At 52.5% G+C, this 27645-nt stretch overlaps 3 protein-coding genes across 7 annotated transcripts; 1 reads left to right on the forward strand and 2 right to left on the reverse strand.

Moving 5' to 3' along the window:
• The first annotated feature begins 543 nt into the window (after window positions 1-543).
• Window positions 544-3558, forward strand: INHA (inhibin subunit alpha). Its single transcript, XM_052675640.1, has 2 exons — window positions 544-982; window positions 1715-3558. Exons 1-2 carry the CDS (start codon window positions 634-636, stop codon window positions 2446-2448), a joined length of 1083 nt encoding a protein of 360 aa, XP_052531600.1. The 5' UTR covers window positions 544-633; the 3' UTR covers window positions 2449-3558.
• Window positions 3479-8978, reverse strand: LOC128077011 (gap junction gamma-1 protein-like). 5 transcript variants are annotated; one of them, XM_052675635.1, is made up of 3 exons: window positions 6936-8978; window positions 4460-5651; window positions 3479-4372 (listed from the first exon to the last, which is right to left on the reverse strand). In XM_052675635.1, the coding sequence occupies exons 2-3, from the start codon at window positions 5625-5627 to the stop codon at window positions 4365-4367; spliced, it is 1176 nt and encodes a 391-aa protein (XP_052531595.1). In that variant the 5' UTR covers window positions 5628-5651; window positions 6936-8978; the 3' UTR covers window positions 3479-4364. The 5 variants fall into 5 exon arrangements, with proteins under 5 accessions (XP_052531595.1, XP_052531594.1, XP_052531596.1 ...); XM_052675634.1 differs by having other exon boundaries at window positions 6864-8978; XM_052675636.1 differs by lacking the exon at window positions 6936-8978 and adding an exon at window positions 6737-6853.
• A 121-nt stretch (window positions 8979-9099) lies between these two features.
• Window positions 9100-27355, reverse strand: STK11IP (serine/threonine kinase 11 interacting protein). The gene is made up of 24 exons (XM_052675633.1): window positions 27247-27355; window positions 26962-27164; window positions 25505-25579; window positions 25093-25188; window positions 24081-24188; window positions 23806-23877; window positions 22805-22934; window positions 22520-22623; window positions 21811-21900; window positions 20077-20118; window positions 19411-19578; window positions 19031-19112; window positions 18565-18921; window positions 18191-18381; window positions 17696-17806; window positions 16735-16930; window positions 14982-15473; window positions 13393-13508; window positions 13094-13191; window positions 12724-12902; window positions 12398-12482; window positions 12069-12151; window positions 10391-10617; window positions 9100-10081 (listed from the first exon to the last, which is right to left on the reverse strand). Exons 1-24 carry the CDS (start codon window positions 27299-27301, stop codon window positions 9941-9943), a joined length of 3501 nt encoding a protein of 1166 aa, XP_052531593.1. The 5' UTR covers window positions 27302-27355; the 3' UTR covers window positions 9100-9940.
• Window positions 27356-27645: the final 290 nt, after the last annotated feature.

Below are 27645 nucleotides of genomic sequence, written 5' to 3' on the forward strand. Positions count from 1 at the left end.
CAGTGGGGTGCAGCAGACCTGTTCCTGATGGGTGTGGGTTCAACCCATGGCAACGTGCTGTGCACGGCACGCAGCATAGAGATGGGATATGCTGCAGCCAGCCAGCCCAAGTGACAGCGTGACACCCTTCTCCCATAACTACCACAAAGTCCCAACAGAGGTTCTGATGCTGTCCTCAGCCATGGCCTGTCCCCAAGCAGAGGCTCCCTATTCCCACCCTTCCTCGTGTTCCCAGCAGCCCAGTTGCTGTGGCAATGCCACTGCTCTGAACCTTGCATCCTTGGGGCGTCCCATCCCTACCCACTATGAGGGCACCCAGCCTGCCACCGCCATGTGCCTCCCACATTATTGCTTTGCCCAAAGTGCACCCTCAGCCTCCTGCTGGCCCCCAGACTCCAGTACGGAGGCACCCAGCCGCAGGCCCCCATGCCCCTTCCATCCCTGCCTGCCCCCAGCCCCATGCACTCACTGCTCCAGCAGCATGCACCCCACCCACCCCCCTGCCCGGGCGCCGTCCCCCCCCAGACCACACTGTCCTTGCAGTCCTCACATTCCAGACGTCTCAGTGCTCTCACTGCCCAGAGATAATATTCACGGCGAGCAGACATTTGCGTCAGTGTCAGATACGTCTCAATGCCACCCTGCCCCAGGGGCAGTGCAGTGGGCAGACAGGCTGGGCTGGCAAGTAGGAGCCCACGGCAGAGCCTCTCAAGCTGCCCCACGGCCATGCTGCTCCTCCTGCACCTGCTGCCTGCCGTGCTGCCTGCCAGTGCCCTGGGCAGCTGCACCGGGGCTGGTGCCGACCGGCAGCTTGTCCTGGCCAAGGTGCGGGCACGGGTGCTGGAGCATCTGAGCCCCCCAGCTGTGCAGGAGCCCCCAAAGGACATGAGGAGAGTGCATCGTAGAGATGTCCTTGAAGAGGTGGAGGTGCTACCCGAAGAGCAGGAAGACACATCCCAGGTGATTCTCTTCCCTTCCACAGGTGAGAGCCCTGGTGGGATGGAGAGCATGCAGGGGGTGAGTTGGGTGCTGCTTTAGGGCAATGGGGATGTGGCAAGGCCAGGTGGCAGGGAGGTGACATAGAAGAGTGCCCAGAGGTGGAACAGGGGGACACAGGGAGATGGGGAGGGCTTAGGAGAGGGCAGAGCTGCACACTGGAGTGGGATGGTAGAGAATGGGGCAGGGTGCTGGGAGTGGGATGCTAAGTGAAGGAGTATGATGATGAAGGATGGAGTGGGATGCCTAGGGATGGGGCCACAGTAGGATGCTTAAGGTTGCAACAGGATACTCAGGGTTGCAGCAGAGTGCAGAAGGACACAGCAGGGCACAGTAGAATGGGTACACCATCACCAGACCATCCCAGGGTATGGAGGGGCTTGGTGACCTCACTAGGCAGCTCAGCCCACCCTGGCCATACGAAGCAGGTGGCTGAATCCCCTCTTCCCAAGGCCATGGGGTGCCAGGCGCTGCAGCTGTGCCTGGCTGGCAGCATGAGCCAGGCAGAGCCTTGCACAAGGCTGGATCTGCTGCAGGGTTTGGCTGCAGGACACAGAGCAGCACGTGCCATGTGACACTGGATGTCATCAGCTCCCCTGTGTCTGCAGCAGAACAACCTGCCTGTGCCCACAGATGTCCTCCACAGCACCTGCGGGTGCCCCCCCATACCCTATCCCCACACTGGGGCATGGCACCCTGAGCCACTCTTTCCCCACAGATGTGCCGTGCGAGCCCACACAGCCAGATAAGCTGCTGGAGGAAGAAGGCATCTTCACTTACCTCTTCCAGCCCTCAGAGCACGCCCTGAGCCGCACACTGACATCCGCCCAGCTCTGGTTCTACAGCGGCCCCTCAGCTGCTACCAACCATTCGGCTCCCGCTGTGCTGACCCTCTCACTGCAGGGCAGGGTGCCGGTGATGGCCACAGCATCACAGACACCAGAGCACTGGACGGTGTTTGACTTTGGCCCTGACGCGCTGCCCCAGCTGGCACAGCCGCTCTTCGTGCTCCTGGTGCGCTGCCCCAGCTGCCCCTGCCTGGCCGACGGGGACAAGATGCCCTTCCTGGTAGCCACCACCCGTGCCAAGGCAGCTGGACGGGCTCGCCGCTCCGCTGTGCCTTGGTCACCGGCTGCACTCAGCCTGCTGCAGCGCCCATCAGAGGATGTGGCTGCCCACACCAACTGCCGCCGGGCGTCCCTCAACATCTCCTTCGAGGAGCTGGGCTGGGACAATTGGATTGTGCACCCCAGCAGCTTCGTTTTCCACTACTGCCACGGGAGCTGTGCCGAAGGCCATGGGCTGAGCCACCGGCTGGGTGTGCAGCTGTGCTGCGCCGCTCTGCCTGGCACCATGCGCTCGCTGCGCGTCCGCACCACCTCTGATGGTGGCTACTCCTTCAAGTACGAGACGGTGCCCAACATCCTGGCACAGGACTGCACCTGTGTCTAGCGGCTGGCACAGCATGGCTGAATCCGTGTGGGTCGCCCTGCTGCCTCTGCACTGCCCCAGTGCCAGATGATGAGCCCATCCCACAGATGGAGGAGTCACTCACATGGGCACTGCGCAGCCCAGGGCAGGGAGAGGGACCCAGGTGGAAGTTTTGGTGGCACCACCCTCCCTGTGACAGCCAGGGTTTCATGGTTCCAGGCTGTGTGGGTGCTGCAGCCCTGCCCCAGGGCTGTGCCCAGCCCACAGCACGCTAGCTGTGCCCTGCAATGGCAGCCCAGTGCCTGGAGCCAGCTCACCTACATATCTCCTCCCACAAGAAAGACAAGCTGCAGCGCACAGCCACCTCCCCCTGCTCCTAGAGACAGGACAGGGACAGATGGATGTGCCAGGGCACGTCCACTCTGGGGCTCACACAGGTGGTGAGGCTGGTGGCACGCAAACAACAGCAGAACCTGTTGGCAAGATCAGTAAGGCAAGATAAATAAACCTTCTTTCTTTACAAAAGCAATCTTAGAACACCAGTTTCCATCAGGAACAGCCTCAGAGGCAGTGCAGTTACGGAGCGGGGTGCAAACCCAGAGGCTTTGGGGTGGAGGAGGGAGGGGAAGGGTGAGCTGTGGGCATTCAGCAGCATAGCACGGTGCTCTGCAAGGGGCCCAGCTCTGCCCCAGCATCCCAGGGAGGGGACTTGTGGAAGCGCCAAGGCTGATCCATCCCTGAGCAAGGGGAGAGCCAGAGGGCAGCATATGTCCCTCCAGCTGCATCGGGATGGGGAGCACAGGGAAGCCCTGCTGAATCCACAGCTGCGCAGGAATGTGGCAATTGGAGCAATCCTACTCCCGCCACGCCAGCAGTGGCTGCCTTTGGCCGAAGCCGCCTCCGCACAGTTGGAATGACTGAGTCACCCTGGGCCAAGCAGGGCGTCCCCATCCCACCACTGCCAGCCCCACGCAAGCAGCTGGCCCGCCCCAGCCCATCTGCGCAGGATCCCCTTCCCCACCCCTTCCTCCCAGAGAACCGGATGCAGAAGTTCAGTACAAAACGTCTCCAGGCTTTACTGAATATAGATAATTAGAAAAAAAAAAAATTAAAAAAAAAGGGAAAAAAAAAGTCACAATTACCCAAGTACAAAACAATGCTACAAAATTCACTGCGTGACCCATGAGATGATCAGAATGCCCGAGTGTCTCCCACCAACCCACTCTGGACACTGCACACAGGGCTCCCAGCCCCACACCAGGCTGGAGAGGATCAGCTTTGGTCCAAAGCCCAAGCAGAGTTGCTGGCAGGGAAATGGAGGAGATCAGAAGGACAAACACAAACCCCTATGCTCCCTAAAAAGAGCAGCCTGGAGAGGGGGAAGCCAAAGAGGAGCCAAGAGGGGCCCTGTGTAGCCCACATGTGCTCACTGTATGGGCACCACCCCCCGCAGTGGTGCCACTGGGATACATCTCTCACAGGTCCCTGCTGTCACCTCTACTTCAGGCTCAGTGCCAGCCCATGGTGCAGCCTCACCAGCCAGACCTGGTGTGAGCATCCTTACTGCTGTCGTGACCTGCACGTGCACAGAGAGTGCAGGGGAGGCACGAATTGGAGGTGCTGCGGGCAGAGAGTGGGGGGAGGGACGTGGGGATACAACAGGAGACAGGGAGGGGAGGTGCGGGCTCAGAGTGGGAATCAGGAGGGGTGTATAAAAATGCCAGGGTGCACGCTGCTGAGTTTATAAAAATGTACAAAAATAAGATATTCCTTTTTTTTAAAAAAAAAATTAAGAACAGTGAAGGAAGGTTCCCCAAGCCCCTGTCCCCATCGCTGCCCACCGGGATGGAGACACCCTGGGCAGCCCCACCAGGTAGATACATGTCGTCGTCTCATGCTGTGTCACACCACTGTCCCACACTGTCCGTCCTCGTCACTCACAGCCCTGTGGGAACAAGATGCAGATCAGCGGCCATCCTGGGGTGCCCCATCACCCTGCCCCACCCACCAGAACTTGGTCCCCCAGGCTCACCTGTGCTGCGCTCGCAGCTGCCACCCTTCTCGTGCGCCAGGTTGAGGCGGTTCTGCTCGGCAGCCATGCCATTGCCCTCAGGGCTGCTGCTGCGTGTGGGGCTGGGAGCCCGGGGGGGTGGCTGCAGGTGGAAGGCCATCTCTAGGTGCTCCTGGGCCAAGCGCAGGTGCTCACGCAGCCGCTCCAGCTCGTGCTCGCGGGGAGCGCCAGCCAGGGCGAAGCGCTCGGCGGCCGAGTTGGCCAGGTTCTCCCGGTAGTCCAGCTTGCCATCAGGCAGAGGGGCTTTCAGTGGCTCCTTCTTCAGGGAGTGGTAGGTGGGCGGTGCACTGGGGGGCTTCTTGGCGTAGTGCGGTGCGGGGCTGCTGGAGGGTGGGCTGTTGGGCTGGCTCAGCGCATCGCGGATGCGCCCCACGCCCAGGTGCAAGAGCTCGCAGATGTTGAGGAAGAGGCAGAGCCCACTGACGGCATACATGATGAGCAGGAAGATGGTCTTCTCGGTAGGGCGTGAGACGAAGCAGTCGACCATGTGCGGGCAGGGGCTGTGGCTGCACACGTAGGAGGGGCTGACCTTAAAGCGGAACAGCAGGTACTGCCCGAAAAGGAAGGCCGACTCCAGCAGCATGCGGCACAGCAGCTGTAGCACATAGGCACGCATCAGCCCGTCCTGCTTGATGCGGCGCCGGCCATCGTGCTTCTCGCCACCCTCGGTGCCCTTCTCCTTCTCCACCTCAATCTCCTCGAAGATCATGGGATCCTCTTCATTATCGTCCTCCGCCTCCTCGTAGTCCCGCCCGGCTCCACGCCGCACCACTGGCATGCGGCCACGCTGAGTTGCCGGCACCCGGCGCCGTGAGGACTCAGGCATGCGGGCAATGCGGTGCATGGCAAATCCCAGGTAGAGCACCGAGGGGGTGGCCACCATGATGATGTGGAAGATCCAGAAGCGGACGTGGGAGAGTGGGGCGAAGGCGTTGTAGCAGACGTTCTCGCAGCCTGGCTGCTGCGTGTTGCAGACGAACTTGCTCTGCTCATCGTAGTAGATGGACTCACCCCCCACAGCCGTCAGCACAATCCTGAAGATGATGAGGACGCTGAGCCAGATCTTGCCCACGAAGGTCGAGTGGTTGTTGATCTCCTCCAGGAGCCGCGTCAGGAAGCTCCAGCTCATCCTGGCCAGGCAGTTGGCTCAGCTCTGTGGGAAGGCAGGCGATGAGCCATGGGCCAAGCAGCAGTGCATCTCATCCAGCCCCCCAAAGGCAGCAGAAGCCCCCACGCAGTGCCTTCATCCCATCCCTTACCCACCGGTGACTCCCAGGCTCTGTATAGCATAAAGATGAGGGCACCAGCAGCCCTCAGCACCTCCTCCCCTACTGCCACCAGCCAGGATGCGGGGAGTAGGGGAAAAGCCGGGACACTCACCCGTCCTGGACAGGATGTATCTGGGGGAAGAGTCACCACAGCAAGGGTAAACACAGGAGCAGGGCAGTGCCGGCTCCGGCGGGCGAGGGGACAGCCCGGTGGAGCCAGGCACTCGTCTGCCACCTGGTCCCAGGGCCACGCCGCACCCCGTGGCTCGGGCACGGCGAGGGACGTGGAGCACGAGGGACCAGGGTGACGGCAAGGGGCAGCACGAGGCAGGCAGGGAATTGCACAAAGTTACAGCTGACGCCAGATGTCCGGGAGGAAATTGCGGGGAAAGCACAGCAGCTTCTGGCCAGATCCGCGGGGAGACGGCGCACAGCCCAGCCGCCGGCGTGGGGCCGATGCGAGGGCGGCAGGTGGCGGCTTCGCAGGCCGCCCCGACAGATCTCTCCTGCCGCTATTGTTCTGCTCCGAGCCTCGCACCAGCGATGGGCGCGCGCCGGCACCGGGACTCCGCCAGCCCCGAGCAACGGGCGCCCGAAGCCGCTCCTCGGCCAACCCGCTCCCCGGGCTGAGCACCCTGCGGGGTGCCGCTGCCACCTGCTCCGCCGCCGGGCCCCGCCGCAGGGACGACGCTTTGTATCAGCAGCCGCTCCTCGCTCGGCGGCGCAGCGCCCCGGGGCCGGGGGCGGGCCGGGGTACTCAGGCTGCCCGGGGAGGGACGCGGGGCACGCCGGTGACACAGGCTCCCACTCGGGGCAGGTGGCCGAGCCGCCACGCGCCGAGCGGCACCACGCGCCCCAGCCTGACCCAACCGCGCCCCGAGCCCTCCCCACCCCCAACCCCAACACCGGGGCCCCGCACCCCACCGCACCCGGCGGATCTCAGCCCCAGCGCTCCCCCCTCCCCACTCACCCCACGCCGGGACGAGCGGCTCCCGCCGGCGGCGCGGCGGACAAAGCGGCGGGGCGTTACGCCGCCGCCTCCCGCCGAACAAAGGGGCCCGGGGCCGCCCCGCCCCGCGCCGCCCGCCGGTACGCACCTACGGGCCCGCCGCGAGCCGCGCCGCTTCCCGCCGTGTTCACGTTGCTCTCGCCCGCCCCCGGTGACTCACCGAGCGGGGCCTCTCTGCTCGGTGCGAGCAACGGCCGGAGTGGCGGGCGGGGCGCGGTGCCGCCGGGTTGGGGAAGGGGCGCGATGTCCGTGCGCTCCGGCCCCGCCGGCGTGGCTGTGGCTTTGGGGCGCCGAGCCGGCCGCTGGCTTTCCGCGCTGTTAAAATTGGCTCCGGAGGACTGGCCGGTCAGGGGATCCCCGGGGGCTGAGGGTCCGTCCTCCCTGGGGATCCCCGTAGAAGCCCGGGCAGAGCACCGCGTCCTCCCGCCCCCGGCTTTGACGGGAGAGCCGCCTTGTGCAACCCTGGGAAGCTGCTGCTGCGTAAGAACCGGGCGAGGGGAAGCGGGAGCGCCGTCACCGACCGCAGGACCGGGAGCAGGCCACGGGACAAAGCCTGGGACTGGAACAGGCACACAACACGCAGTTGGGGGAGACAGAAGAAAGGGGGAACGTGGTGAGAGTGTGGATAAGCAGACCTGCCAGGCCAGGGGGAAGCCCACCTTCTGCCCCCAGCAGGCCTCAGGGCATCCAATGGCGGTGGTGGGCTCCTTCCTGACCTGGTAGGCTCTGGTGGGACAACCGCTGCTCCCAGGGCAGCCACCGAGCTGTTTGCTCAGCTGGGAGACGAGCCTGATTGCCTAGCCTGGGCACAGCCTGAGCCATCGCCTCACCTGGCTCAGAGCCGTGCCACGTGTAGCCTGTTCCCACTCTTCCCCTACTAATCAGCGCTTCTGGCACTGGGACAGGGAGCAGACGGCTCCATTAGGGACTGTTTGTCCTGATACAGGACAGCTCCACGGCCACTTTAATGACCTGATAACAGCCAGAGGCACACTCCAGCAGAGGACTGCAAAGGGCAGCAAGTGGCTGCTGCAGGAAAGTTCTGCTGGAGGTAAACATCCACTAGAAATAGGGCTCTCCCAGTTAAGAGAGCTGACAACCAGCTCCTAAGCTCTGTCTTCTCACAGCCCAGGTGCTGGAAAGGAGAAACAGAGGAAAGTGGTGAAAGAGCCAGACTGATGACTGAGGTGTGCTTCTGCACACACTGCATTGGCACAATGAGACCAGTTACCCCATCACTAGTTCCAGCTCCACAGGAATGTTCAAGGTCAGAGAGCAACTACAGAGGGAGTGGGGGTATGCCCTGGTTGTTACCAGATTAAGGGAAAACAAAGCGAGTGCTTGATGAAGAGGCAGCAGAGGGGTTACAGCAGTACCTGTGAGCTTTCTTTGGCAGTAGCCAGGGAGTGGGTGAAAAGCAACATGCTGGTGCTGAGCCAAGGAGATGGACCTGCAGAGAGAAAGGGCTAGGAGCAGGAGCAAGTAAGTAAAATAGCCTGAGAACAGGCATGGGCAGGCAAACAGCTGAAACCTTTAGTTCTGGCAATCCAGACTTTGTCAGGTACCTCACCGCGTACCCAGGTGCAGCAGAGCAGGGGTGCAGCTTGATTAGGGTGGAAAACACCAGCTGGGATGGAGCTGTGTCAAGGGATCGGTGTGTACAGAGGAGACTAAGACTGGTCTGGTAACTCCAGTTTTGACTCTTGTACTTTATGTAAAACACAGTTATGGAAGGGGAAGATAATACTTAGTACAGGCACCTTAAATGGCAAGACAAAGACAGAAAAACCTTACTGGTCATTACTTGGTGCTGCTCTCTGAGACTCCTTCCCCCAGACAAAGTGCTGTGTGCTGGCAGTGCTTCCACTGAGCTCATTGCCATTCGCAGTCTGAGATCACTGCAAAGGAACGGAGAGCAGCAGCCATATGCCCATTTAGGAAGAGGGGACGAAGTGGAATGCATTGTGACATCTGCCTCAAGACACTATAGATCTTGTCAATCCAGTCTATAGAAGGCTAGATAAAAATATTGGCCACTGTGGGCCTTCAGCAACTGAAACTGCTACTCAAAGTGACAAGAGAAAGTCTAAAAATAAACATTCCAAGAAAGCACCCAGCGGCGTGCTGTGGGGTGGCCTTTACACTACTACAAAGTTGAACTTCCTACTCTCCTAAGGCTCTGAAGATGGTATAGCTGGGTTGGTTGTGGCCTTGTTCCCTTGCCAGCCCCAGAACTGGCTCCTGGAAACTGATGAAGCTAGTATGCAAGACCTTACTAGGACATCATAGCAATGCAAGAGGATGAGGCGAGGAAACTGTGGCAATTCAATAAATATAACCTTTTTATTGCAATAGAAAATAGTAAAACTCACGTTAAAATAGATTCTTGCTTTTGGACTGCTCAGAAAAGCCTAAGCTTCACTTTTACCTGCCAGTGTCCATGAGGGTCCTGACCTCCTAAGCAATGAGCAACACACTTCTGTGGTCAGAGCCTCCCAGCTCCCCTCCCTCCCCAGTGACAGTGAAGGACTACAGCAGCAGACTGAGCCATAGCCTGCCAGGCAGGCAGGTAAGGGCTCTCTGTGGGGTTAGGAGTACAACATATGCCTTATCCCTTTGTGCAGTCAGGCTCCTGTTTGAAGTAGGAGCTTTTGGGAAGCTGTGGATAAAAGAAGAGGGAGAAAGAAAAAGAAAAGAATCATCAGCAGACACTGGCAGCTGTTCTGAGACAGCTAGGAAGGCAGCAAATACATCTGCTAGGAAAACCACAGCATCCAACTGCCTCTGGCCTGCTGATTTGCCTGAGTCACACCACAGCCCGTTGAACACTCTCTGGTTCAGCTTCTCTCTTCAATAATACTTCGTATTATCCTGAAGGAGACTAGCAAATACCACCAAGTTAAAACTCTGTAGCTTACACAGTATCACAAGGGTCATCTCCAACCACCTCCTTTCGCGGTCAGCCCAGTGCAGGTGAGTGACTGTGCAAAGTCTAGACCACTGTGTGCTCCCCTCCTCCTCACCAGAAAGGGTCAGGGGCAAGACTAGAGTAGAAAGCAAAGACCATGGGACAGCAAGATCGGACGGGAGGGGACATATCTGTGCACTGCTGCCAGCACAGCAGCACTCGTGACTCCAGGTCTTTCCTGCCTACAGCTGGGAAGCTCACTCCAGTCCCTCGTACACAGCTCTCCGTAGCTCAATAGAAAACATCTCTTCCCAGGGCCTGCGGATCCACTCCACCAGCTCTACCAGGAGCTCAGGGCACTCTGTGCGGATGTGCCAAGCGCTCTCCACCTTCAGCACCTGTAAGGGAGGAAAGAGAGAGAGGTGGATGAGCAGGGCCCCACCCCAAAGGCGCTTATCAGCCCTGAGCTGCTACAGCTGCCAGCTCCTCCCAGTTTCTAAGCGATATCCTTCTCCTGCTCTGCTACCAGCCATGAAAGCGTCCCTGCATGACTTTTGTATAGCAGCCTATTGCTGCACCCCCTCTGCTCTGTGGTGCAGAGCCCTGGGTTAGGATGGGAGATGACAAAAACGCTCTTGGCAGGAACAGGATTTGAGCACAATCCAGCCCCTAGCATCTTGTGTGCCCCATGACCTTCCCTTGGTTACCTCATCATAAAGCATCAGCTTGATGTCACAAGGACAGAGGCGATAGGTTATGACATTGCTAATACTGCTGATTGGCTGCTTCTCCTTCAACTGGATGTTGCTCCTAGAAGGCATTTCTGCCTCACGATCTGCATCCAAGGGGGGTTGCACCTGCCACTGGTGATTTTCTTCCAGCAGAAACAGCATGCTTCGTGTGCTCAGCAGGGTCACAGGGGAAGCAGATGCCCCTAAAAGGATACGAGGGAATGAGAGGCTTTGCTGAGAGCCTGAGTCACCACAGAACCAGCTTTGCTTTCCACTCTTTCCCTAGGGAAATCCTTTCCAGCAACAGTAACTGGGTGAACAGCAGTATCCAGCTTCCAGACTAAAGAAGGGTGTATAAATACACGTGGGCTCAACCAAGCTCATTGTTAGAGTACACACACAAAAGACTGCCACCCAGCTAGCCTTGTCCAGCCAATATCCTCATGTGAGGCAGGAAAAGGAACTTCAGTACTTTGACCTCTTCAATAACCTGCTATTCCTTATTTAAAAGTCAGCAGCTCTAGCTAAAAGGCCACCTTTTTTGGACTGAATTTGCCTGCCAGTAGATCTGATGGGTGGAACACGGCGTAAATAAAATTAAATACCAAGATAGGACATGTCATAAATATAGCAGAAAGCAGGATAGTTTTGGAGGGAGTATAAGTATCACGCATTTGCTTCTAGTGGATGCAAATGAAAATCACTAGAATTTGGGAGTAAGTCAGATGCACAGAACTGTCCGAGGTAACAGGGAATCACAAACTGCTACGGCAACATGTTGCTTTTCTTGTCACATTTCACTCTTGGGAATTAGTAGGAATATCAGAGATGGGATGTTCAATTAGTCCTGTCTACTTGGCACAAGGCCTCAGCTTGAACTGTCTCCAGTTTGGAGCACTGTACTCTAAAAAAGGAAAAAATACCTGCTGAGTAACAAAAGCATAGTTTTAAATTCTTCTTCCCACAGGCTATTTATTCAGCTTAGATTGAGACTAAGAAGCATACTTTCCACTGACTCCTTCTAATTCTCTTATACCTTCCTGGTGGCCAACGGCAGAAGAGGCTGCAAGAGCAGTGACAAAAACAGGGTCCCAAGATAAAAGGACACTAGAATTGTTCAAGGAATACTCAAATGCCAAGTATAGCTCATGTGGACATCAGCAAGATCTGGCATAGAACCGTTGGACTCCAGCAGGCTCCTCTTATTCTGTTGTGAAACAGATTAGACATCTGCTTTTTCCTCACAAATTGAAGAGCCTTTCAAGCTCCTGACACCTTACCAGCTGTGTGTGACCCCTGAGCTCATGGCAGTAATACAACCCTTGGATCACCACCAGCTTCTAAGAAGCCATTCTAAGCTTTCACCAAATCTGGTGCACAGGACAAAATGCTCCCTAGAGTCTGGACGTTGAGTAGAAAAGGGCTAGGAGATTCAGTGGATGTATAGGAAGAAGCATACTACTATATCCTATATCCTATATCTCAGATCTGAGTCCTATATCTCAGCACTAAAAGGCTTTCAGCCATTCCCCTGCCACATCTTGCTGGTGAAGCCATGGCCCAGCTGCATTTCCACATGCTGAAAACCAAAAAGACAAGCACCTAAGAAGAAAACACAAGGCGTGGTAGATCTAGCCACTGAGATCTTCTGTACCTTGAATCAGGTAGGCCAGCAGGTAGAAGAAACAAGTGCCACCTGCAGCTGCAGAATCTGTGTTCCTGGAATCCAGCAGAGGCCTGGAGGAGATACAACAGTAGAACTCTCAAAGAGGCACTGCCTTGCTCAGCAACTCCAGTGAAACCCCTTTGCCTGCTCACCCCTGTGCAGCAGAGACCTGAGCCAGTTGCCATAAGCCTATTGCACGTATCTGGCAGCCACTCCTGCTGTGCCCCTGCTGCCCTGCTTTGAGCTTCCCAGGCACTGCTGGACTAGCAGATGTCCTTTTCTACCCAAACCCCCAGTCTCTCAGAGACTGCTCTTACCACAGCCAATGTTGAGAATTCATTTCCACAGTGGGGATTTCCTTCACCTTACTCCTTTTCTTTGCAGGCAGCTCTTGCATAAGATCTAAAGATGGGTAGAAGGTAGACATCTTTCATTGCAAGCCCAGGGGCAGTATGTAACAACTCAGGAGAGTTCTCCAGTCCATAGAGAGACACTGGAATTCATGACATCAGTGGGGTTCTCCCCCAGACTTTTTTCTGAGCTACCAAGATGTGAATTTCCAACATACATCCAACTTCAAATTTCCTTATAGCTCTCCTGGAGAAAATCCTCTCCCACCCCCCTGCTACGAATCCACTCTTACATGTCAGGGTCTGCAGGAACTGGTCACAGCAACTTTGGCTCCGGATCAGCAGATTGTAGGAGGCTTTTGGGTTCTCAAACTCCATTCGCAAGCTCTGGTGGCAAAGTCCCACTTCCAGATGGGAAATATCAGACAGGTAGTGAGAGTCATCCTTCTTCAGCCAGTCTGCAGGTTGTCCCCTAATCACAGAGCACGGCCCTCAGCAGCAGCAGGGTGCCCCCACCTCCTTTCCCACAACAGATTGCAGCAGGGGGCTTTACCAGAAGAGCCTCTGCATGTCACCACACCTCTCAGGTAAGGCTGGCAGAGGAGGCACTACCCAGCACTCACAGCTTTGCTGCAAGGTCTCACTCGCCACCATTCTCCTCACCTGATAACCCCCGTAACTTCCAGCACATAGATCCTGAGGTTAGAGGCAACCAGAATTGAGAGGAACTCTCCTTGTCGACCAAACTTCACAATGGTCACCTAGAGCACAGAGAGGACAAGTGATAGTACTGGCCTGCCTCTTCCCAGTCCACCCATGGAAAGAGCTGACCCAGACATGCTTCAGATTCCTTTGCACCCCTCAGTCTCCAGACCACCTCTGAGCGGAACTTGCAGCACACCTAGCATAGCCTAGCAGCAGGGCTGCCCAGAGGCCGCAGGAGAGGAGCTACCAGAGCTCACCTTGAGGAAGCACTGGAATTCCTCATCATTCTCCTCAAAAACCTCCATATCCAGGTACAGCTTCAGGCGATGATCCACAGAACGGAAGTCCCTTGTGTTCAGCATGCTGTTTGCAGCTGAGGAGAGCAAAGGGTGAGATCAAAACTCTTCCCACTGACCAGAAGCTGAAAAGCATGCAGACCTGGCACTAGCAGAGCAGCATTCTCCTCTCAAGATATTCCCTTAGGTATCTCTTCTCTAAACAAGGTCAGAGCTAAGGCTTTCCGCACTGTGGCCTGGAACATCGAATATGAGAGGATTCCATCACTCTGACAGTCACCCCTTCAGATGTTCTTTGGCCTAGTTCATCTTCAACCTACACTCAATTGTTTAATCAGAGGGGAACACTGCTTTGCTGACAGATTTGTCAGGAGAGCAATTCCACAGCTTGCCCACAAAGCCAAGAAGGCATTTCTCATTTCAGATGGTCAGCTTCTTTAATTCTGACTCAGTAAGGCTGAAAGGGACTGCAGAAGACATGAATAAAGTTGCTCAAAAACCTCACTTGGGTCTGCCATGCAATTGTATGACCAAGTTATACATACAAGTAGCTGTGATACTGTCCAAGAGAACAAACATCCCACTAGGGCCTGTTCTCCACCAGAAATACTACACTAATCAACTTTTCGAAGTATACGTTTTCATGGCCTCAGTTTTGAATTAGAATCTTGTGATTTGACCTACGAGACTGCTTTACCTCTCATGCTTATTTTGAGTGCACAAGACTGAACACAGTGGTCCTAAAGACTAGTTCTGTACTGAGTCCTCTTCTGAAGCAAAGCAGACTTGAAAGGTCAGTAAAGATCTCTAGATGGAGAAGCTGATGGATTTCTAGGTCTTGACTAGAGTGCACTTTCAGTAGAGTTAATTGGTGGACTGGACCAGTTGACTGTCCACAGGTCCTCTCCAACTTCAGTCATTCTGTAAGCTACATATTGATGCCCAAGCAGAATCAGTCTGTCACAACAGAAATCCAAGGCCTTTCAAATAAAGCACACGTGGACATCCCAGTAGCTGCTGCTCTGTATGATATCCCTCACACAGTCTCCTTTTTTTTCCTTTCTTTTTTTTTTTTTTTTTTTGGACAGGCTTTGTCATCTGAGCTCACCAAAACCACTGAGGAAAACACAAGTGGCTGTAAAAGCTCTAAACAGAGCCTGCTGTAAACACACTAGCCTTACCCTATGCTTGGGGTAAGCAGAGGAATTTTGTGTGTATACTTCTCCAAAAACAACATTCCAGCTGGCAGCTCACTAGTGCTAAAAGAACCCTTGGTATTGGTAACTGAGCAGTGCAGCTCCCAGAAAAAGATCCCATTACTCAAAGTCTGAGCAATATCAGGGACCAATTAGGTGCTGACTCAGTTTTCCCTTCCTTCAGGCATGAGGACTGAACAGAGAGGGATGTGAAACACTCTGCCCCACAAGAACCAGTCACTGAAGCTTGTGGTTGATAATCTCTTTCCACATTAAACTGGAAGCAGCACAGCCTGCAAGCACTAGAAACAGTTCACAACACCCCTAAACCCTGTGCAGCTCTGACATACTCACAGGAACGGAGGTTCCATGTTTCCTCTGAGTCAAAGTTCATAGAGAGTTGTGAAGAAGCGGGTCCACGAGAAGCACTGTAACGGTAACTCCCCATCAAGCTGCCCGCATTGATGTCTGTGTGGCTGAGGGACAAGTACTGGCTCTTCATGCCCAGCTCCTTCTTCCCATAGCCTCCATCTGTACTGCAGGGGCTGGAATGGACAGTGCTCTCATGCTCGCCACTCAGCTCTGGGGTCCTGGTGCTGTTACTGGTATCCATCTCTGAGCTGTCCTCCCCGATGTAGAACTTCCCACTCTCCCTGGCCAGAGCAGGCACTTCCTCTGGGCCCTCCTGCTGGCTGCCTCCCTCCAGGACAGAGTCTGACAGGTCCTCACTTGTGCCATCATGGCTGGGTGGCATAGGCGTGCTGGAGCTTACTTCTGAAGGCAGGATTACCACATGGTCACTGGAACAACTGGGACAGGCTATGGGTTCACCAGCTGCTGAAGCATCTATGGAAGATTTCAGTAGGGAGATTTCAGTAGGGATAAAGAAAAAAAAAAAATGGAACAGCTCTGCTACAACAAGGTTTTACTTTTTTCCCCTCCCCCTGCAAACCTCAAACCATCCCTTTCAAAGTAGATGATAGATAAACTCCGACTTAAGCAGTTTGTTGAGCAGTTCTGTTCTGAACCAGATCCTACACAATTCCCCACTGCAAATCAACGAGAAATTCCGGATGATTGCCAACTGCCACCTGAAATAGCCATGCTCAGAACCAGTGTGACCAGTGTGCCCTGCAGCTGCAACTGAAACCATATCAGGATTTTGGCTGATTTTGCCTTTCCTCCACTTAACAGCCACAAGTGCTTACAGTGCCTTTGAAGCCCAAGCTTACCATCAGTCAATCCAACTTTCCTTAGTCACTTCCTTATCTTCAGCCAGCCAACCTACAAGCCTGCTGTGTCCATTCTCCAGCTGTCATCCCTTCTGACCTTACTTCCTGATGCTAACCTTCACCCACACCACACCCCCAGCTATATCCTGGAATTCCTTATGGGGAAAGACTAGCCTAGGGTGAAGAGGAAAGCTTCCTGGGTTGGAAGAAAGCACTGCAGCCATGACAGCACTTCTGCCTCCAGTGTAGAGTTCTCTGATCCCAGGATACTTCCTCATACCAGCAGCATCTTCTGAGCTAAGGCTAGACACAACTCTGACATTTCAAGTACAAGCTGAGCTTTGAAAACTCAGCAATTAGAAGACGCTTATTCAGCACTAGTAATGCCTCGGCTAAAATACCACATTTAGCGTCAGACACCCAGAGAAAAATGTGGACAAGTCAAGAAGAGGAGATCAGCAAGAATAACTGGATTGTACAAGATATGACTGACAAGTAAATTATCTAGGGATTTGAGCTTATTTAGTCTAGTGGACAGAACACAGGACTAGCTCTCTAGCTGGGTAACAGCTCTCCAGCACAAAGAAAGAAATAAATCACTCTCCATAGAGGAAGCAAGAGTGGGCTTAAGATCACAGCCTGGAAGACTTAGGTTAGGGTTGTAGTTGTTTTTCTGACGTTCAACAGCCAAAGCTTTATCAAAAATACTGAAGCAGACTCCCTGAAAGCCTCTGTTATCAAAGGCCTTTTAGAACAGCCAAGGCATCACCCCCTCCTACACACTCTATGCTCTGCACCATGGCTGCCATTTTGATAGTCTGCCTATGTACTAGAAAGCATCCTTTTTATTTTTTTCCCTGGAGATTACATCCTACCTTGATTTAAGGCAACTAGTGTCTCCAAATTTTTTGCGTTTCCAGTCTCTGCAGGATAAGGACTTTGCTGCCCGGAAGCCAGGGACTGCAAAAACTCATGTTTGCATTTCAGACACTGGAGCCTCAGGGATTCCTTCTCCTGGTCCTGATTTCGCCGATTCTCTTCCACAGCTGGGGACAACACTTCAAGCACGCACTACAAGTAGCAGCAAAGGGAAAGAAAGTGTTAGCAGGCAGCTATAATTGTCCTGATAAAAGCAGGCCTCATCACATCACTTCAGAGTGCAAGGGGAGCAGGACCACATCCCAGCTACATAAGGCACAACAGCCAATCTGTGTAAGCTTTGCTAAGGGCATGGAGCTCCACTGCTGAATACCAAGAGAACCTGTTTGCATGTCTTTGCCTCATATCTACATATTTACAGGCTCCTCTTGGAGCTCTATTCTTAAAGGTCCTACCTATTTGTGTCTTCTCTGTGGCAGCTTGCATAACTGTACTTAAACAACAGTGCTTGGAGAAAAATACTTGGATTTGAGTTCAGGGTCACTACAGCTATGGTATAGACCAGAGCTGCTCTAACACGGATACTCTCACCATACAGACAGCTGAGCACAGGCAGCACCCAGAAAACACAATGTTGCATGTTGACAAGGAGTAGGGATCACTAACTTGACTACTAGAAACCAGCACACCAATGTGAAAAAACTACAAGACTTTTTCCTTGAGAACACATTTGTGCTCCTGAAGCTCTGCTGTTCATGGCCATGCTTAAAGGGCCCTCCACAGGTCATCTATGCAACAGCATCAATCCTGAGCTTACAAATGAGACACTGTCTACCTGGATAGTCACAGGCCTGCAGATGTGTGTGTGCTCAGAGAACACAGGCTCTGATCTTGCAGAATCCAGCATCTTCCAGAAAAACTGCCCCCTTCCCCATTCTTCCCCCCAACTTCCCCCACCTGCAGACACTGCTCCGGACAGTCATCCAGCACCACGTATTTGCGCTTCTGCCGGTCCTTGCGAATGTAGGTAAAGTGCAGTGTAAGGACAGGGAAAACTCGCTCCAGGTCCTGCAGAAGACAGAAAACCCAAATTCCAAGAAAATGACACAGCATCCAGCATTCAGACTGATTTGTTTGTAACAAATGTCACAAACAATGCCATACACGGACTTGATTCTCCCAGAAAGATCCTGATAGCACGTGGGAGCTGGACCAAGTCCAGCTTCCGAATAGAGCTGGTGCTGGCTTCTGCTGCTTTATCGCAGGTACTCAAGCAATTTCAGTGCTGTTAGATACATAAGCATAGAGTAGAAGAGACTCTGAGTCAGGCTTTGCAGGCATTAGGAAAACACCTGCAGGGCGCTCTGACAGAAGTCAAAATCCTGACCCATACAGAATGCTGACCCATACAGGGAGTAAGATGCCAAAGGCTCAGACAGATGAAAAGCTCACCATCCTCTTCCAGGTCATCTCAGAGGTCTCTATCTTCTGCAGGCATTTCAGCTCCAGCTTGTGGAGGACTCTGGCAGCTTTCAGTTCCACCTCAATCACATGCCTAGCTGTGACCCGCAGGAAGATCCAGTCTGACTCTGGGTCCCCTTCACCTTCTATTTGGCTCACGAGCACTGGCTGGCAAAGATCCACTGCCAAATAGGACAACAGCACACGTCAGTGCACATAGCAAGCCTTTAGGCCTGATTGTCCAAAGTCCCTAGAAGTCCTACAATGCTGAGTAGTATGATGAAGGATTCCAAATATCACATTAGATCCAACTATTCTACCATCATCCAAGCCCTCAAATACAGCAGTGAAAAAAACACATTTACCTTCTGGCTTCTCATCGTCTTCCTCTCCCAGCATTAGCTCATCTGCCTCCTCTTCTCTCTGTTCTCCTCCCAGAGGCTCACCTGGCTGTACTTCAGGTTCCTCTTCCCCAGCATTGTGGAAAACAGGAGAGGATTCTTTTGGAGATACTTGAGGTTTTACTTGTTTTGGGTCAGAGCTCTCACTCTGCAAATCCAATGCTGCAGGCCTGGCTGTGATCTCATCAGCAGAACGGCTACGGCAGATGACAGGTATTTGGTCATGCTCCTCCAGTCTCTTGTACTGCAGCCAGTCTACACCAAAGCGATCTCTGAAGCTGTCCATGCGCTCCATCTCCTTCTGATGCTGTAGAACCAGACCTGTAGAGAGAAAATTTGGGAAGTATGACAGTAGTCACCATGCCAAAACACTCATCTGACTGCAGGCAGCTCAGCTGCTGTATTACTAAGGAAGAAGAACAAGCCTTACCAGCAGACAAAGGTAAAGCTTGGGACTCATGTTCTGTGTCACTGGGCTCTGAAATGCTTGCTCTGCGCACTTTGACTTTTCCCTGGAACAAACAGGATAAGAATAGTTGGGAGGCACCAGAACAGTGTCTGATCACAGGCTCTGCCAAGCCAAAAGGCTCGCTGCTGTTACAGCACAGTAACAGCACACTGTGAAGCATTTGTTACAGTACATCAAGACTGAATTTAAGACAAGTCCCTTCCTAATGTAGAGCAATGCAGAGGCCCAGTTGCACTCAGCCAGTACAAGACCACATCCCATAGCATTAGGCTTTCATGGAGCAACAGCCCCCTCACCCAACACACCAGCTACATAGTTAAGAAGCTGTCTCTGTTCCAGACCTTGCCTTTCTTTCGAGGAAGCCTGACAGCCACATTCTCAGCTGGGGACTGGCTGTCACTGAAGTCTGCAGCACAAGAACTGTCCAACGCATTGCGGTCCAACATGGTCTTCTCTGAGGTAGAAGTGTGGATGGACTGTGACACACTCGGCACTAATTTTGGAAGGTGCTGCATGCAGAAGAAGAGAAAGCTATCTGCTGAGTGTGAAGAGGAGGACAAGGGAACCAGGCCACAACTTAAGTTAGCAACTTCCCTGCCCCTCAGCCTGGATCTCTACCATCTCAGTAGAAATGGTGGCAACAGCTCCTGCTCGACTGACTGGATTGTTTATCAATTTTACTCAATCTCTGTGTCTCTTAAACACAGCAGATGAGATGCTGGGAAACATTTGTTTTGCTGAAATGTAATTCAAGTGTCAAGTGCCAGACAGTGCCTGAAAGGGAAACAGGCAAGGCTCCAAGGTCTGCAAGGGCACGTAGGACAGAACAAGCTATGCTGGCCAGTCCCAACAATTACTTAAAATCATCACGGACTGAGCCAAAATGAACGTGCTTAAAACAATCAAGACAATTAACACAAATTTTATAGGATGCATGAGAATGCAAAAGTCTGTCGTACTTCCCATTCCCAAAGCCAGCAAGATTAGTTTACAGCAATTGTTCTTACCATTAGGTCCGAGGAAGAGAGTGGCTCTCCATCCAAGAGGAACTGTAATTAGAGACCCATGTGCAGTCAGGTTCCACTTGGCTGGTATATACTCAGGACAACATTTACTGACTCCTATTTCCCTTCAGGCCATCCAGAGTTGGGATCCTTGGCACAACACTGCAAAGACTACCAGAAACAGCCCCGTTCCTGCCTATCCATTATGCCTTTAGTTGCAGCTACTTGACTCAACAGTATGTATGGCCAGAAGGGACCTGACCCTCCCCTGATGCAGCTCCATGCTGTTCCTTTGGGTTCTGTTGCTGCCACAAGAGAGCAGTCTCATTTTCTCTGGGCTGAACAGACCAAGTGACCTCAACCACTCCTCATACATCTTCCCCCCTAGATCTTTCACCACCCTCCTCTGAATGCTGATAGTTTTATGTCTTAGACTGTGGTGCTCAAACCTATTGAGGTGAGGCCGCACCAGCACATGGCAGAGCTGAACAACCCCTTCCCTTAATTGGCTGGCAGTGCTTCCGATTAAGGATTAGAGTAAGAAAACTGCCCTTACGGACAGGAACATGGGTACAGAGGCAGCACACGAGTTTTCTGATGTGGCAGCAGGGAGCATGGCCGCGTGAAGCAGGATCCTGCCAGGAGTGGCAGCACACTGAGTCCTTAGCCTCAGTTTCTACTTTCTGCAGTAGTAGCCAAGAGCCTAGTGCACATCCAGCACGATAAGATTTCAGTTTACGCTGTTACTGGAAAATGTATTAGACTGATGCAAATGCACTGCAGTATTTTCACTGAGGTAGAAACTGACATTGAATGCCTGTTTATACAACTGAGTTTCACATGAACAAGTTGCATTTGGGAGATTCCTGGTTAGGGCACTGTTCTTCTGTTGTTCTAGAAGCCATTGAGCATCATCAGTGCTTGCTGTTACTCACTAGTTTGAGAAGAAGGCTCAAACAAATGACTGGACTTTTGGAAGACAGCAGATAAAACAATCCCGGAATTTATAGTGTGATATTACATAGAGTGATATCATAGGATACACTGGGTTGAAAGGAACCTTAAAGATCATCCAATTCTAACTTCTCTGCCTTGGGCAGAGCTGCCTCTCACTAGCTCAGGCTGCCTAGGGCTCCATCCAACCTGGCCTTGAGCACCTCCAGAGATGGGGCGCCCACAGCTTCCTTATGCAGCCTGTTCAGTGCCTTACTATCCTCTGAGTAACATCTAACCTAAGTTTCCCCTCCTTTAGTTTAAAACCATTTATCCTTGTCCTATCACTATCGAGACTGTGTAAAAAATGTCTACATCTTTTTTTTGCCTGATGCAGGGAGCCTGCTTTGCAGGGAGGTGGACTTAGTGACCTCTAGAGGTCCCTTCCAGCCCCTACAATTCTGCGATTCTGTGACTTTTTTTAAGCTCCCTTCAATTAGTGATATGGTACAACAGAACACAGGGAAGTTACAGATGAGGAGATTCCTTTAAGCACACTCAACTTGTCTCAAATCTGAAGAGGCAGAAGAGGAAGATGTGTTAAGATTTGAGGTCTTACAAACCTGAGATCAGCCAGCAAACTTCATGAAAAATTACAGATAAGTTACTCTGCCTGAACCTCCCCACCCCAGAAGTGCTGGATTCAATTTTCAGGTTTACAAGATTTCTTCTCATTTGCCCCTGAGCACCAGAATACCCAGTTCTACTTCAGCACTGGGGCAGGAGGCACACAGCAATACTCACATTGGAGAAGGCTGCCCTGGGAGATACATGTACCAGGGTTGCAGATCGGTGGTTTTGATGGAACCATAATGGGTTTCCCTCTAGATGCAGCTAGGAGAAGGAATTAGAGAAAAAGTTACTAGAAACAACATTCTATGCCTCAATTTAATCTACCTGGAGACTCCAAGATTTCTTTCTGCCTCAGGAAGCATCTTTGTAGAAGAATAGGGATCAATTCAGGAGACATCAAAGCTTTTACAATGCTTCCTGAAAGCTGTTCAAAAAATAGAAAATTAAGTTCCAGTATTTCCTATTGAGCCCCTAAATCATCAGGGGCCTCTTCTATACTGACTCTGAGAAATGCTGAGAGAAGTCCTTTGCAGGCGAATTTTCCTGCACAGATGCTATAGTGTGTGCAGTTATCTACCTTTAGACTTCATCAAACACTACAAATCTGCAAAAGCACTATAAGAGAACTCCTACTGAACTTGATGGCATTAAAAATGGAAAGAGAGAAAAAAGAAATGGGGATGAATATACAGGAAAAGGCTAGCTTGAACAGGGTCACAGAAAACAAACACAGTTGTCGCTCTAAGGCTCCCTCATCAGCTTCCCTCATTAAAATCAAATGCTCAGGAGTTGAATTTATTTTCCTCAACTTTCTTTTTAACCTTGCACCCTCTTGACCACTACATCCTCAATCTACCAACCCACCAGGCTTCACACTTACTTTTTTTAAATAGTGTAGAGTGGACAGTGGTGCCAACTGGGCATGTTGCAGCAGCAGGTTATAGGCTACATCCAGGTGCTGAAGATTCACCAGCTGTTCAACCCCTACAACAAAGTGAGGAGCCATCGGCATACTAGAACATACAACTTTAAAAGCTTTTCCCTGCCCCCTTCCCCAAAATTGAACACATGCAATAATAGCTGTGCTCAAGATTTGAAATTCTGTTCCTCCTTGAGAAAAAGAGAAAATCTCAGACCCAAACAATCCTCTCAGCTGCAGGCTCACCATTAATGCTGTCAAGTTCATTGTTGCGCAAGATCAGAGTCACCAGCTTGGATCGGCTGAAGATGCCAAAGTTTGGCACTTTGGACAGGAAGTTATAAGCCAGGTTGAGGTACTCAAGTTCTGAAAGGGTCTATTAAGAGAGAAAAGCAGCATTGACATCTTAGCTCAAAGTCCAGTCCTGAATGCAAGACAGGGTACTAGTCTCTGTTACTCTCTCCATCCCACCAAAACCACTCAAAAAGCGAGTTACTCAAACTACAGCAAGACTTCAGCGTTCATATTTGGAGTAGTTTGTCTAGGGGTGCTGAGCACAATCTAACTGGTTTACAAGATTTACTAGGAGGATTTTTCCTCTTGTTCACCAACTTCAGTGGAGCACAGGAAGGAGATCTGGACGTCCTGCCCCAGCCAAAGGGCTGAACTTGCTACCAAAAGAAGCCCCTTCCCACCTTTGGAAAGACGGTGGTAAATGACATACTGTGAGCCTTACGAACTCAATGAAAAGATGTTTCACAGTTTCTATGAAAAGCAGCACACCCAGCTCAGCAGAGCCTGGATTCCAATGCCTTCTTCCAGGGACACAAATGCTGTCGTGACAAACTTCCATCCTTCTAAAGTAACTGACAGAAGATTTTGTATGGCAAGAAAGAAATGCTTCTGGCTGCCTGGACAAACCAAACAGCAAATCTCAATAGCCCCACACCTCACCACACAGATAACAGCAAAGCTTCAGCCACACTGACTTGTGGCCAAGTGATAAACGTGGCAACACATACAGCAAAGGCTTCTATCAGAGCACATGAGGAACGCTGCCAGCTCTGCCTCAGCGGCCCTCAGCAAGGGCTGTACATACAGAGGAACAGTTTAAAGGCTGCAAGCACTTGCCTCTACATCACATGCCTGTTGGACCACGTCTCCACCTCCTGTCTTACACCTCACTTAGTAAGCAGCAGTGTCCTCTTTGTACAAGAGAACTCTGCTGCTCAGCCCAAGATACTCACCGTTAAATAGTGCTCACAATCTTGGACCTTGTTGTGACTCAAATCCAAGACTCTAAGTGCATTCAGTAATTGCTGAAGGATGAAAAGATACTAGATCAGATCTTATAAATGTCTCCAGTGCAGCATGAGAAGGCTGTCCTGCTGGGAGAGGCCAGCAAAATTAACACCACTCACTCCCTCCCACCCAGAGAAAGCAACAGTAATGAGTAGTCAATTTCTGGCCATGATGACCTGCACACTTACAGTCACGCATGCAGGAAAGATGCCCAACTCACCAGTGAGTCATCCAAGGCAGTGATGGAGTTATAGCTGAAGTTGACCATCTGCAACTCCAACCAGGGGAGAGCACAGCTCAGATCTCCACCACATGCTGAAATGATTTCCTAGGAAGAAGAGAGGAGCAATTCCTTGGTTAGCGCTAGCTGTTACTGTAACAGCAGATGAACATACAAGAACAGCAAGTCTAGAACAAGGATGACAAATTGTGCCTTACAGATTGTGCCTGCCCAGAATGGATTAGTGACTTATAAGTCATTGCCAAGTATTTGGTGGTAATTGCATAGTTAGATATTCAGAAAGAAGGGGAGATGCCTTTGCTTTTTACACACAGGGAACAATAGTTAACCTGTTACAATTCAGAGACTCTGAAAACTTAACCACAGACTCATCCTAACAAAAACACTTTTTCAAACCTCCACCAAGGACGGACCCAGCAATAAGACACACATGCTCTGGTCGAACAACTCATGCTCTGACAGGCAAAAGAGTCCCTCAAAGTGCTCTCTGCCAACAACCACTGCTCCCCAGCAGGCAGCTGCTTCCAAGCCACGCAGAACCTCACAGCCCCACTGTTAATATGACCCACACTACTCAGTTCTCCATGGTTGGAGCTTGCCTTCATGTCTCAGAAATCTGCAGCACAAGAGTGCAGATAAAGGCACAGCGCTTCCTTCTGACAATCAGCTCTAACTTAAAGATTGCTGAGGTACAACCAAATAATCCCTGACCAGCTACAGAACTTTGAATGGAGAATTGGGCAGAGACAGACTTAGCCAGTACAAATATTGGCTGGAACCAAAATTCTCAAGCAACTATAAAGGAGACTGCAGAGCACAGACGTAATCAACCAAGGAATACTTCATCATTATTTGTGGGGTAAGACATCAGAATGGGTAAGGGAGAAAAAGCTGTATATGAGATGGATTGATATGGATTGATAAGATTACCCCCATATTTCCCTATTTGATCTCCTGCGTAGCTCCCCGTGAGCTGCACAGAGACACTCACCTCCAGTGTACTGATACATTTGGAGCAGGTTAAAGATTCCAGCTGAGAATAGAGAAATCGCAGACCCCGGAGGCAATGTGGAGGGACAGATCTCAACTGCAGCAGTGATGAGAAAGTAAGGACAACATACATCAAAATATTACAGTGCAAGAGCAGCTGCTGTTCCAGGCCTATCTGCACAAGGAGTCTCCCATTTTCCTGCTGGAGCCTCCCTTCCCAGTACTCTAATTCTCTAACCATTGTTCACACCCAGGCTGCACCCTAAGCAAGCGTTGCTGTTCAGATGTAGCCTTGTAGGCAGGCCACAAAAGCCAACCCAGTTTTTAGGAGTAGAGGCATTCTCCAACCACAAAACTGAGTAAAGAGCAGCCACATCGCAGAACTGAAAGCCAGTTCTGCCTCCTGTACTTACTTCCAAATGCCGGAGGGACTTGAAAGGGAATATCTTCACAGTAGATTGTAAAGCACAGTTTGGAACATGAATGAGCTAGAAAAAAATCAGGAAAGAAGCCTCACATAAACCTCAGTTTATTAAGTAATACTCGTGAAGCAATACTATTGATGTACCATGAATGGGCGTCTTCTCCAGCTCAGATGTTAAATAACATGCTCTGTTATTTAGCATTATTTAGTGCCCTTCGTGGTGGTATCTACACTATCTCATGGTTCCACAGATCAATAAAGACCCAACAGAAATGTGGGCGGCACAAAGCTGCCTGACCATATAGCTCTGTTTCTCCCTTGCTCACATGGCTTCACCTCTTTCAGAGGTGCAGGAAGGTCTGACAGATAGGATCCTCATCAAACAGCATTAACTGAATAAAAACAAATCTAGCTGCTGGAGCTATGGTTATCAATCAGCTGAGTGGAACTAGAGCACTGGTGGGAGGTGTGCACCCACATTTCACAAGACCAGGCCAATTAAGGCAAATCACAAGCAGGTATGTGGAAAATAATGTTCTTCAAAACATTGTTAACATCAGTTTGAGGTGACTGCAAACATCTCCTTTGCATTCTGTAGTGCAGCCATAGGCTCTTTTGTGACAAGACAGTTAAGACCATGCTCATATACCACAGAGGAGCTTATTAAACTCAGCTCCTTTCCTTTTCGTTCAGTGGACAGCACAATCTTTCAGACAAAGGAAGCAATGAGGCAGTTAATGCTCCCACTGCAGACACCAGGGTACAAATGGAGAGACCATCTCTGCCAGCTACATGCACGCAGAAGTGACTCATCAGGTGCAGAAGAACAGACTCTCAGGGCCTCCTCAGCACTATGGCTTTCACAGCTACAGCCACGGCAGGAATGAATCACCACCCGCTTCTGCCAGCACTCATGCAGCATGCTGAGCAGGATCGTTTGCAGGGGACGCTCATTCTGGGAAGCAGCCACAGTCAATTTCAACAAAGTTCACGTCAGATACCATCTCTGTTTTGTATCCAGAGAACTTAACCATATCCTTCTCTGTCTTTCCACAGACTTAGGAATCTGAACGAGCTGTGAGCAGTGCTACAGTGTGCAGCTTGCCCTCTGACCGGGCCTGTTATTTGGTTAATACAAGTACTGACCACAACACCCTCCTGACTGAGCGTCCTTTCCTTCCTCACCATGTTGGCGGAGCTGTATTTCTGTACGGGCTCTGGGTCCCCACTCTGATCTCCAGCTCAGCACTGTCGCTGTAAAACTCCCAGCAATCTTCAAACCGTTGTCTCCCATCTCCCTCACGGGGAAACACACAGACCCACAGGCTCAGCCACAGCACCTCTTAGCGCAGCCGTGGAATCTAGGAGCAGCCTATACATGCAATCCCCTTCTCCTTCCGAGCCCATTTCACCCCTACTGCCGCTCCCAGCCCGGGCAGTACGGACCTTGAGAGAGTGTGTTTTCTGCAGCACGTCGAAAAGGAACTGCGCCTGGAGGATGGCGGCGGTCTCGGCCGGGTGGGAGGGCAGCGCCACGAAGCCGCGGTGCTGGTTGCGGGAGCCCAAGTGCTGCTCGAAGACCCGCGTCAGGTGCTGCAGCGTGGGGGTGAGCAGCGTCAGCGTGCTGGAGCCGTCCAGGACCAGGTCTCCTACGGGGAACGGAGAGCAGGGCGGGCCCGTGAGCGCCGTCGCCGGCCGGGCCTCCCCACTCTCCGAGCGGCCGCCGCTCACCTGTGTCCTGCAGCAGCCGCGCCAGGCCGCTCACCAGCGGCTCCGCTGCCGCCATCCGCGCAGGGGAGGCCAGCGCGGGAGGCCGAGCGGAGGGGAGGGCAGCCCTGCCCGGCTCTGCCCGGCTCTGCCCGGCTCTGCCCGGCTCGCCCCGCGCTCGCCGTCGCTCCACGGCCCGGCGCACTTCCGCGTTACCACAGAGACGCGCCGCGCCACCGCGGCTAGAGCGCCGCCACTTACATCCGGTTGCCATGGAGCCCGCCCCAGCGTCCCCCTCCCGCCCGGCGGGGCCCGCGCCCCCCGCCCCGCCGCCGTCCCCGCCGCCCGGGGGGGCCCGGCCGCACCGCCGCTGGGAGGGGGGGGCCGCGACGCCTCCCCGCGGCCCTACCTGCAAGCGGGGGC

This window comes from Tympanuchus pallidicinctus, unplaced genomic scaffold (assembly GCF_026119805.1).
Source record: "Tympanuchus pallidicinctus isolate F22 unplaced genomic scaffold, pur_lepc_1.0 scaffold15, whole genome shotgun sequence".
NCBI lineage: Eukaryota > Metazoa > Chordata > Aves > Galliformes > Phasianidae > Tympanuchus > Tympanuchus pallidicinctus.

Coding starts and splice junctions, on each gene's coding strand:
- INHA (XM_052675640.1), top strand. CDS start 634: ATGCCACCCTGCCCCAGGGGCAGTGCAGTGGGCAGACAGGCTGGGCTG. Junction 983..1,714: donor GATTCTCTTCCCTTCCACAG/GTGAGAGCCCTG, acceptor CTTTCCCCACAG/ATGTGCCGTGCGAGCCCACA.
- LOC128077011 (XM_052675635.1), bottom strand. CDS start 5,627: ATGAGCTGGAGCTTCCTGACGCGGCTCCTGGAGGAGATCAACAACCAC.
- STK11IP (XM_052675633.1), bottom strand. CDS start 27,301: ATGGCGGCAGCGGAGCCGCTGGTGAGCGGCCTGGCGCGGCTGCTGCAG. Junction 21,901..22,519: donor CTCTACACTATTTAAAAAAA/GTAAGTGTGAAG, acceptor TCCTTCTCCTAG/CTGCATCTAGAGGGAAACCC. Junction 18,922..19,030: donor AGCTTTACCTTTGTCTGCTG/GTAAGGCTTGTT, acceptor TTCTCTCTACAG/GTCTGGTTCTACAGCATCAG.